The 12,213-nt window shown below is 40.5% G+C and overlaps 1 protein-coding gene across 3 annotated transcripts in view; it reads right to left on the minus strand.

Annotated features, from left to right (window-relative positions):
- Positions 1–12,213, minus strand: part of FGD1 (FYVE, RhoGEF and PH domain containing 1) — a 133,325-nt gene that overhangs the window by 11,635 nt on the left and 109,477 nt on the right. For all 3 annotated transcript variants that reach the window (XM_063432732.1, XM_063432733.1, XM_063432735.1), the window contains exons 5-11: positions 11,104–11,193; positions 10,818–10,966; positions 8,753–8,909; positions 6,474–6,612; positions 5,878–5,936; positions 5,225–5,371; positions 4,032–4,124 (exon numbers count right to left, since the gene is read on the minus strand). In XM_063432732.1, the coding sequence (XP_063288802.1) occupies positions 4,032–4,124; positions 5,225–5,371; positions 5,878–5,936; positions 6,474–6,612; positions 8,753–8,909; positions 10,818–10,966; positions 11,104–11,193 (834 nt within the window). The remainder of the gene's footprint in view (positions 1–4,031; positions 4,125–5,224; positions 5,372–5,877; positions 5,937–6,473; positions 6,613–8,752; positions 8,910–10,817; positions 10,967–11,103; positions 11,194–12,213) is intronic.

The raw sequence follows: 12,213 nt of genomic DNA on the forward strand, positions 1-12,213 counted from the left end.
CAGTGGCAAAAAAGGAAAATACTACAAATGTGATCTTCACCAGTGGAAGCATGGTCAACTAAACCCAACCCAATGAAAGTGGTATCCCACAATTTCTAGCATGCAGTTATAATTTATTTATTTATTTATTTATTAAAAATTCTTAAGAAAACGCAGTCTTATTACCCATAGGGTCTCGATGCGCATACCAGCAAAAACAGACAAGACAATATCCAGCAAACAACAGCATTATAATCAACATGCATTTGAACCAAGTTAGAAATTTCATGCCATCCCATACGCCTGAGCAAATAAAATTGTTTTTAAGCTCCGGCGGAACTTCAGTAGATCATTCTCAAGTCTTAATTTATCCTTCAGATAGTCTGGTCCCATACCATGGATTGATTGCCTTATATACCAAACAACCATTTTTAAACAGAACCCGTTCACGAACGGGCAGCCAGTGCAAGGCTCTTAATGATGGAGTGATATGGTCATTGCGGGCCACACCCGTAAGTAGCCTTGCAGCTGCGTTCTGTATCAACTGTAGCTTGTGTATGATGTTCTGAGGCAATCCAAGGTACAGAACATTGCAGTAGTCCAATCGGCTACCGATGATGGCGTTGACTCCTTATAATGACTCCTTATGATATCTGCTTTCAAACAACGTGGGCAGCTATATGTAGGGAGGCTAAAGAAGAATTGTAGCCATGCTAGTCTACATCAAAGATGAAGCCAGGGACTGCACAGTGAATCTCTTTAAAACAATTGTATACAATCATTAAATTCATAGACACGTGTACAGATGGATTGTTCCACTAAGTTTATTGCAGGGCTTCAAAATGTCAAACTCTAGACTACTAGCCAGGCCTTAAAGGTTACTTGTCACTGCAGGTCTGGAGAGTCCATGGCAAACTCACCAGGGGCGAATTTCTACTAGCCAGGCCTGGATTTACAGTCACTAATGACTAATAAAAAATGTTGAGCCCTGTACATATGAGTGTATATTCATCTTTCATCAAAACCAATTTAGAAGGAGCTCGCCAGCTTGTGCAGTTATGTAAGCTGATAAATGGTGATTGGCTTTATAATATTGGGACAGGTGCTACATTTCCCCACACACTATAGGTGCTAACTGTCCCGTTTTTGCCGGGACAGTCCCGGCAAGCTAGAGTCTGTCCCGGGTAAATCAACCTCCCGTTACAGACCTGACAACCTGCTGGACCACGTGCTTTTATTACTTTCCTTTGGACTGTAACAGCCTGTTACAGTCCGAAGCAATTCAGGATAGAGCTGCTGGGAGATGCTGGGGGCTGGAGAGAAATGCTGGGGGGTGCATTGAGGCTGCTGTGGGCCGGGGGGAGCACTGACAGTCTCCCGATTTCCCAGCAGCTTCCCCGGCAAACAGGCTCTTGCTCTGCGTCACAGATGCAGGCTCCACCTCCACGTTGTAAGCTCCCCGGTGCAAGCAAGCTCCGCCTCCTGCCATCAAGCTCCGCCCTCACATTAAGCAGGAGACCTTGCTGCAGAAAAAGACTACCTGACCTCCCAGCAACAGCCTCCAGTGGCAGGTAGTCTTGATATACTCAGCCTTGTTTGTGTGTGTGTATGTGACTGCTAATGAGAAAGTGTGTGTGTGTGTGTGTGTGTGTGTGTATCTGTCTGTAGTAAGCGTGTGACAACTCACCACCACCAGGGTACAGCACCCCTCACACACACACAAACCCCTGACACAAAGCACTCCAGCGCACACACACACACACACACACATCACCTTCACATACACACACAGAACCCCTCACATACACACAGCACCCCTCACGCACACACAGCAACCCTCACGCACACACAGCAACCCTCACGCGCACACACACACACACTGCACCCCTCACACACACACTGCACCCCTCATGCACACACACAGCACACGCCACACACTGCACCCCTCACACACACAGCACCTCTCTTACACACATTCACATTACACCTACCGCACACACACACAGCACCCGTCACAAACTGCACCACACACACACACAGACAGCACTCTTCACTCACTGCACCTCTCGCACACACACTGCACCGCTCACACAACACACACAAACACACAACACCCCTTCACAAAAACACATACACTGCACCCCTCACTGCAGTCTTTGTGTGTATTCAGCAGTGTGTGTGTGTATTCAGCAGTCTGTGTGTGTGTGTGTATATAAAGTAGCCTGTGTGTATTCAGCAGTCTCTCTGTGTGTGTATACTGCATTTTGTGTGTGTGTATTCAGTAGTCTGTGTGTACTCAGCAGTCTGTGTGTGTGTATTCAGCAGCCTGTGTGTGTGTGCGTGTGTACTTAGCAGTCTTTGTGTGTGTATTCACCAATCTGTGTGTGAATGTGTTCAGCAGTCTGTGTGTGAATGTGTTCAGCAGTCTGTGACTGTATTCAGCAATATGTGTGTATTCAGCAGTCTGTCTGTGTGTATATATATATATATATATATATATATTAATATATATATATAAAGTAGCCTGTGTGTACTGCAGTATCTCTGTGTGTGTTCAGCAGTATGTGTATTCACCAGTCTGTGTGTATTTAGCAGTCTGTATGTATTCAGCAGCAGTGTGTGTATTCAGTGTACTGTGTGTATGTGTGTGTGTGTATTCAGCAGCCTGTGTGCATTCACCAGTCTGTCTGTGTTTATTCAGCAGTCTGTGTGTGCGTGTACTCAGCACTCTGTGTGTGCGTGTATTTAGCAGTCGGTGTGTGCATGTATTTAGCAGTCAGTGTGTGTGTGTATTCAGCAGTCTGTGTGTGAATGTGTTCAGCAGTCTGTGCCTGCATTCAGAAGTCTGTGTGTATGTATTGTATGTATGTATTGCATTTGTTGAAGGTACCAATAAATATAAGCTTAATTTTATCGATAATTTATCGATAATACAGGTCTATGTGCATAATATCCTGGGACAGTCAGTGTTCCCTGTATAGTGTTGCTCTCTGTATAATACAGGTCTGTGTATAATATCCCGGGACAGTCAGTGCTCCCTGTATTGTGCTGCTCTCTGTATAATACAGGTGTGTGTGCATAATATCCAGGGACAGTCAGTACTCCCTGTATAGTGCTGCTTTCTGTATAATACAGGGTTGTGTGTATAATATCCCTGGACAGTCAGTCCTCCCTGTATAGTGCTGCTCTCTGTATAATACAGGTCTGTGTGTATAATATCCCTGGACAGTCAGTGCTCCCTGTATAGTGCTGCTCTCTGTATAATACCCACAGACTCCAGGAACTAGAGGAATAAGAAGCAGTGGAGTGCTGACTGAAGCCTCAATCTGAGACATTTAACATGTTGAATTGGTGGCATGAAAACGGGCTCATGGAATATGTGCATGTTTTCCCTTTGCTCCCATTTCTCTCATTAATTCAATTTTGAAAATTTTCCTTCTATATCTTTCATTTCCCTATTTTCAGCTTTTTTTTTTATATATTCACTCCCCAATATAATTATTTTTGTGAACTAATGTATGTTCTATGATATAGACACAGCTCTCTGACTGTAGCACATCTAGACAAGGTCTTTCTATATTTATACTGACAGTGTCACCACTGATACCCAACTCACATTAAAGTGATAAAATGTACCTGCGTGATCTAGATGCTGTGCTGCGAATGTATCTATCGCATACCAAGGATGCTGGTACTGTTGGTGGGAACTTGGTGTTACAAAGGTCTACTCAATAAAGAGAGAATTGCAGGGAATTGTGATGGGAATTTTAAACTTTCGGTCGAAATAGAGCAGCTGAATGGGAGAATGTTTCTAACTCGGCTACTTGGCCTTAAGTTTAAAATTACCATCTCAATTCCCTGTAAATCTCTCTTTATTGAGTAGACCCTTTAATCTGCACTATAAATAGGCGGAGAGAAATAATGTGAGTGGGACATAGTGGGCGGAGCTTTGCGGCAGTGGCTGTTGTAAATGTTCAATGTAGTAATTGATAGCTGTGCTGCAAAGTGTCCCTGGAATTTGTTTTTCAAATGTGGGCAACTATGTCACTCACCTCCATCCCATCGACATCAATCCTCGCTCGAACACTATATTTCTGACCAATCAGTCGCAGCTTGGGTACACAGTACAGGAGTCGGTCATTGAACTGAAAATAAAAAATAGAATTATAATAACAGCTTAGTCAAGCAAATACATTTGCAGTAAATATATAACACAAATATGTATAGCTAGTAAACATTTAGCAGATTATTAGAATACTCTGATAAGAAGTTAAAATGACTTCCATGTTACTTTTTTTCACTTATAACACAATACCATTTTTAACAAGTTGCAAAACAATTTTCTGCAACCAAACGATTTCTTGGAGGTCCCCGACTAATGATGGTCCTCTTGATTTTGATATCAACTTGCTTTAAAAAAAAAAAACGTGTTACTGGACCCAGCTGTTGACAGATGTGCCTTTAAAAAAAAAAAAATAATAAGGCCCTAAAATGTTTACTTGGCCATCTAATAAAAAAAGGGATGTGCAATAATTAAAAAAAATATCCAATCAATGTTGCCCAAAGAATAAAATATAATGTAATTAAATAACAATTGGAAAAAACTAATAATTTCTTGACTCTGGAACGATCATCAAGAAGAACCCAGAAATTTGCCAATAACAAAATAGCAAAGAGGTGTCACAGACCCCTATAGTTAGTTCTATAAACATAATTTTAAAGGTCCAAGACATTTCTTTAATATTGAATACACACTATGGTGAACGCACACTTCTCTTTTTTTATTTATTTATCCCATCCCTTGTGTTTCTCCCTTTAGAAGCAATCAAAGTAGAAACTGTCAGTGTACACGCTTTCGATTGACTTTCTCAGATAAGTTTTATGTGGCTTTATTGCGTCATTTGAGAGCTACGTGCATGAAGACGAAGCCATGTGAGCACTACACCAATAAACCATACAATTGTGCAAGCTGTGATAATGGAGTATAGATTACTGTATTTGTACAATGACTGAGCATTAAACCTTTTCTTTTTAATAAACTGCACTTGGCAGTCAGTATTCAACCATTACAACTTCCAACCATGATAACAAATGTGGGAAATAATGAATACTGACAGCTCGCATCAAATAAACCGGACATTAGATTTATTTTATTTTTTTTAGATTGGAGCAATAAATAAATAAAAAGAGAATTGTGTCTTTATTTTTGCTATATTCTTTATTATTTATTACTATATGTACTCACCAGTATGAGATATCTGTCCTGGGTGGTTCCATTCTTTGCTGAAAGTTTGAGTATGTGGCCCTCTTTTATCAGCTCATTTGTGGGATTCACAATATCTTCTTCTCCACCCAAGAGCTCATACACTTTCAACAACTTGTGCATTCGTTCCTGTAGGAGAAGAAGAGACCATCCATTAGGAGGAACAAGATGAAGGTATGTTTTAAGGAGAAGGAGACCATTCATTAGGAGGAACAAGATGAAGGTATGTTTTGAGAAAAAGAAGAGACCATCCATTAGGGGGAATGAGATGAAGGTATGTTTTGAGAAAAAGAAGAGACCATCCATTAGGGGGAATGAGATGAAGGTATGTTTTGAGAAGAAGAAGTGACCATCCATTAGGGGGAATGAGATGAAGGTATGTTTTGAGAAGAAGAAGTGACCATCCATTTGGAGGAATGAGATGAAGGTATGTTTTGAGAAGAAGAAGTGACCATCCATTAGGGGGAATGAGATGAAGGTATGTTTTGAGAAGAAGAAGTGACCATCCATTAGGGGGAATGAGATGAAGGTATGTTTTGAGAAGAAGAAGTGACCATCCATTTGGAGGAACGAGATGAAGATATGTTTTGAGGAGAAGAAGACAGAGGTTCAAGAAACAGGAAGGAGGTTCTTACCATTTTCTTAATGGCAGCATTCGAGTGCTCAGCTGCTGTACCAATCAGGTCCAAGGACTCTGCAAGACGAGAGAGGTTGTTCCATTAAATAATATACATTGAAAGGTACAATGGCTAGTACAGAAAGATACCATGTCGATGTTAGATAACACGCAATGTAGTGTTATGGCATAATGTGTCTCTGGGCACTGTTTTTTAAAATTATTTAGAAATAGTTTGAGAAAAATGTAGACTCTCCCCAGCATCAACAGCTAACCCATTCTTCAGCTGTTCTTAAAAGTCAGACTATGGGTGGAGAGGAATGCCTTGTTTTCATTAAATTGCTTCAAACGAGTTTTACAAAAACACAGAGTTCAAAAATCGGTTTCACCATAACCCCAACGTTGAGTTATAGTGGTTATGGTGCTTTGAGTGTCATGCTTCCATGTTCCAATGCTTACTTATTTTAATTGTCTATCACTTGTAAATTGTCCAATAATACAGAATTCCACTATCACCATTTATTACATCCTTTGTGTGTATTGGGTTCTATTTTAGTTCACTGACAGTTAAGTCCATAATGGTTAAATCCTAATTGTCCCCACTCCCATACGTACTTTCTGCATCCCTCCGGTCCCTGGAATCCTCAGGCAGTTTCTGGAGGTAGTCTTTAAGGAGCAGCTCATAGCGAGGAATCCTCTGGACAGGCTCCAACATGTGGTGCTGTAATGTCAGATTACCACAGGCCTCCTCCCTCTGTAAAATGAAAAGGACATGAATAATCGAAAGCTCCGATTACATTTCTAATCCTGCAGGGGGCAGCAGTCATCATGTCAGGTTCGATTAGGCAAATGATGAAAATACATTTTAATAGAAAGCAGAATTCATTGAAAATAAAGACAACTCAGATGGGTGGTAACTGAGTAACAAGAACAGGCGATCCAATGAGAGATCTGATCATCTGAGATCTTACTCCAAAAAGAGATCTGACTCATTCTGAGGTCAAGAAGGATTGTTTTCCTAGTTTGTTGCAAAATTGGAAAGCGCTTTAGGTTTTTTGCCTTCTGTTGGATCAACAGCAAAAACGGATGTGAAAAAGACCGAACTTGATGGACACATGTCTCTTTTCAGCCTATGTAACTATGCAACTATGTAACGTACAAGCCAAAGTGTGGCATGCCAGAAGTTGGGGTAGGCAGTAAACATGCCAAAGATTAGTACTGGATAATGGACAAATAAACATGGACAGGATAATCGAGGAACCTATCAAAAATACAATGTACTATCTAAATACTCCTAAAAATCTACACCGTTACATAGTTACACAGGCTGAAAAGACATGTGTCCATAAAGTTCAGCCTTCCTCCAAAAAAAGACAAAAAAAAGGCAAAAAAAAAACAAAACCCCAGTTTGAAGCACTTCCAGTTTTGCAAAAACTAGGGGGGGGGAATCCTTCTAGACCCCAGAATGGCAGACAGATTAATCCTTGGATCAAGATTTATCATTGAATATTATGTTTTTGCAAGTATGCATCTAGGTATTGTTTAAACATCTGTACAGACTCTGATAAAACCAATTCTTCAGTCAGAGAATTCCACATCCTTATTGTTCTTACGTTTAAAAAAAAACCTTTCCTTTGCCTTAGACTAAATCTTCTTTCTTCTAGTCTAAACGTGTGACCTTCTGTCGTATGTATAGTGCTGTTTGTAAAGGTGATTAAAGGGACATTATAACCATCCTGACCACTTTATCTCATCTCATTGAAGTGGTCTGGTTACACTGTTCTTGTCCTCTTAACCCTGCAATCTAAAATTGCAGTTTCAGAGAAGACGTGTCCGGCTAACATGCCCCAATATCACACAGATCATTAGGTCTCATGTCAATGAATGAGGATTGCGAATCCAACATCATTCATTCTATGAGGGCGTGTAGATGATTCTGATGGACGGCATTCCTAACACATCAGACTCTAGGTATAGGTTTCTGACCCTGGAGTTCAAGGGTTCAGAGTGCACTACCACTGAACATAGAACATACTCATGGTGGGCCCAGTTGAGGACATCTTTTCTACTTCTACTAACTTTCCACACTCTGTCTCTTGCCTACACTTTGCACCTGTCCATCCGCCAGCCCTAATTTACCCCTAGCATTGTGAAAATTGCTGTAGGATTTTGGTGGGCCTTAAATATTTTTTCGTACAATTTAACAATTCACATTTAAATATGTAACCCATGAACACTAACATTTTTGTTTCAACCCAGTGTCTTAACTGTGGGAATGCAAAACTCATCTAAAGAGTTTGTGGAAGCCAACTCCACCCACCTCCGATCTCGAATAACCCTCACATGTATTCGCTCTCTAATTAAGCCATAGGAAGGTGTAATTTAGGTTATTAGCATCTGACAAGACACCAAAGTGTGCGTCTTGCTGATTACAGAGTTCCACAAAATAATCAGTCTCTGGGCAGCCTTCATACAAGGATTGACAGGAAGTTCAAAAAGCGCTCTATAACAGAGCCAAAAATTCCTTTTCCCCTCCCAAATCTTAGCATCTGGTAATTGTAAGCCATAAAGACAATCTGTGCTGTTTGCGTAGCTGATCATTTATCCAGTTTAAAATACTTAAACAGCTGACAACAAAGACTAAATCATAATCAATAACTTGTTATTCTGAGCTTATTACCTAATAATAATTACATTATTACTCTGGCACTTATATATTTTTATTGGTAGTTGGTGAAATTCAAAGTATTAATAACTTGTTTCTTTCAATCGAGCAATCGCCGAATAAGTATTTACACCCAAATCAATGTGTTGCCTTTTTTCTGTCATTTCATTTTCGAAGACGAATATAGTCAGAGTTCCAAAAAACACAGGACACAGGGTCTGGGTCTCACCTGCACCTCCTGGATAATACTTTTGAACTGGGAGGACCTTTCTGTCCAGCTGTTTAACAATTCCATGGCCCGGTCAAAGTTCTTGACATATTCTCCGTACATTTTGAGAAATGGAGCCAGCTTCTGTAAGATGTCCCCAATCCGTGGGTTGCTGTCCCTAAGGAATGAAAAAGAATGTTGGGAACTATTATAACTGGAAGAAAATCCTTTAGCAAGGCATTCCAAACTAGTCCCTTCAAGACATGGTGGCCAAAAGGTACATCTCCAGCCTATGGCTGAATTACAGCGCTTATCATCTTGTACCAGAAAAGGGAAAACTATGATAAGGCTTGTAGAAAGCTGCTCTTGGACATGATTGTTGAACACCTCAGAGCAAAGAGACTTCCAAAACGTCCATGAATAAAAGTAACAGAAAAGAGTTTGCCCTTAATAGTCTAAAGAAGTTAAGATAGGTTTGTGCATTCGGTTTTGTCCAAATTGCAATTTGTCAGAATTTAGCATGGTCCGCAATTCATCTGAATTCCGTATGTCCGAAGGTCCATACGGACGTACAACTGAGAAAACAAGTAGCACAATGGCTGAGCATGTTCACTTGCTTCAGGATTACGAGTAGCACCCGTAGTGCCAAAAATAGAGATAGAAACATAGAAACATAGAATGTGACGGCAGATAAGAACCATTCGGCCCATCTAGTCTGCCCAATTTTCTAAATACTTTCATTAGTCCCTGGCCTTATCTTATAGTTAGGATAGCCTTATGCCTATCCCACGCATGCTTAAACTCCTTTACTGTGTTAACCGCTACCACTTCAGCTGGAAGGATATTCCATGCATCCACTACCCTCTCAGTAAAGATGACTGATGGGGGGGGGGGGGAAAGATGATTGATGGCTAGGGGACAGCTACCAAATGTTGATTTTATTTATAGATGAAGTGAGAGGTCACCAATAGAAGGAAAACAAGTTTCTATACTTATATATTACATATTTAATAAGTATCCATAATAAATACATATAGATTTTATTTTTACTACGCCTCCTCCTTATTCCTCTATTGGTTACTTTTTCTCATTTGATCTGTGAACCAAATGGCAGGAAAATATTATTATATGTAGATATTTTGCGGTATATTGACCTTTTTGTTCGTCCACATATATTTTTCAAGGACCATATTCGAACAAGCCGAACCATGAAATGGATGAGAGCAGTAGGTCCTGAACTAAATTTAATTTTCAGAAAAAATGGTTCGGCCGAATCAAATTTTCCCGCGGTGCACAAGTCTAGAAATCTAACAACTCCAGATTAGTAAATATTTGCCAACTTTGCTATGCTCTATTTCGGCACAGCAAGTGCTGATATTATAAACATCAATGAAGATTAGATGTTTTTCGATGGTTTGAAGCACATACAGATCATAATATTTTTACTAAGGTTGGCCTATTGTAAGACTATAATTCCTTCCTTGCATAGTTAAAGGGACACTATAGTCACCAATATAACTTTAGCTTAATAAAGCAGTTCTGGTGTATATTTCATGCCCCTGCAGTCTCACTGCTCAATTCTCTGCCATTTAGGAGCTAAATCACTTTGTTTATACAGCTCTAGTCACACCTCCCTGCATGTGACTTGCACAGCCTTCCTAAACACTTCCTGTAAAGAGTCAGCTAATGTTTATGCTTCCTTTATTGCAAATTATGTCTAATTTAGAATTTCATATTTTCTTCTCTGTTAATAGCTTGCTAGACCCTACAGGAGCCTCCTGTGTGTGAGTAAAGTTAAATTTACAGAGCAGGAGATAAAAACTTTTAAAATAAGTTACATCTGACTGAAAGTGAAACCACATTTTTTTCATGCAGGCTGTGTCAATCAAAGCCGGGGGAGGTGTGGCTAGGGCTGCATAAACAGCAACAAAAGTGATTTAACTCCTAAATGGCAGAGGATTGAGCAGTGAGACTGCAGGGGCATGATCTTTACACCAAAACTGCTTCATTAAGCTAAAGTTGTTTTGGTGACTATGGTGTCCCTTTAATGTTGAGCATTATAACTGCTCCTGAATTAGTAACTCACCATTCTTGCATGCGTTTCTCAAGCTCGGGCAGTAAAAACTTCTGGTGGAAACAGTATATGGAACAGATGTTGGAAAAGATTCCCATCACCACTTCTACAGGAAAGGAACCTTTAGTTCCAGCTTCTTCCAATAGCCGAGCACAGAACACCTGAGGAGGTAAAGTTGGGTTTAAAATATAGGCAAGTTAAAAATACAAAACAAAAAAAACAAAAAAGAAAACTTCAACAACGAATAAAGCCTAGCGCAAAAGACAAATATAGAAAACAGTGCTATTATTGACCTTACCTGGTCGAGCAAATGTAAACGGGACACATAGGCTTTCTCGGTCTGCAGAAGCTCATTAGCAATGTTATACACTTTCTGTCGAGCTGTAAACTATGGGCGAAAGGATATAAAGCAAGAGAAGGAACACATCATGAAAAATGAATGAATATTGCGTATTTTACATTGAAAAATTCAGATAAAACAGCCCTTGATATTTTAAAAGGGTCATTCAGTAAAGTGAATTTAAAATGTAAGGGGAAAACAGCCGAACTGGAAACATTTCTCTAAATCAGCTTGCCTTTCAGTCCGGCTACTCTGGCCTTAAAGGGACACTCCAGGCACCCAGACCACTTCTGCCCATGGGAGTGGTCTGGGTGCCAACTCCCACTACCCTTAACCCGGCAACAGTAATTATTGCAGTTTTTTATAAAAAGCAATAATTACCTTGCAGGGTTAACTCCAAGACAGCCACTAGAGGGAGCTTCCTGCTCTATAGCACAGGAAACCTGTGCTAGAGCGTCGCTGGACGTCGCTGGAGCGTCGCTGGACGCTGTGTGAGGACCTCCAGCCTCGCTCAAATCCCCATAGGAAAGCATTGAAATTCGTTTTCAATGCTTTCCTATGGGGAGACCTAATGCGCATGCTCATTAGGTCTCCTCGGCCGTTGGGCGGGATCAGTCTCGCCAACCGGCCGACGGAGTAAGAAGGAGGAGACAGCGACAAGGGACATCGTCGCTGCCTCAGGTAAGTGACTGAAGGGGTTTTCACCCCTTCAGTAACTGGGGATTGGGGGGTGGGAGGGAGAGGGAACCTGCAGTGCCAGGAAAACGGATTGTTTTCCTGGCACTGGAGATTCCCTTTAACCCCTTAAGGACACGACATGTGTGACATGTCATGATTCCCTTTTATTCCAGAAGTTTGGTCCTTAAGGGGTTAAATTTGAAATTCACTTTGAATTCTCACTTCTGTGAATAACTCTGAAAGTATCAACTCCACCTGCCTCTGAGTAAATGGCATACCTCTGAAAAATATGGCACCATTCATACTGGAAACATGTGGTTTCATTTTCGTATAGGGCCCAGATAGAGGTTTGAAGTTCAATATAAAACATTATTACATTACTATAAAATA

This window comes from Pelobates fuscus, chromosome 9, assembly GCF_036172605.1.
Source record: "Pelobates fuscus isolate aPelFus1 chromosome 9, aPelFus1.pri, whole genome shotgun sequence".
Lineage (NCBI taxonomy): Eukaryota > Metazoa > Chordata > Amphibia > Anura > Pelobatidae > Pelobates > Pelobates fuscus.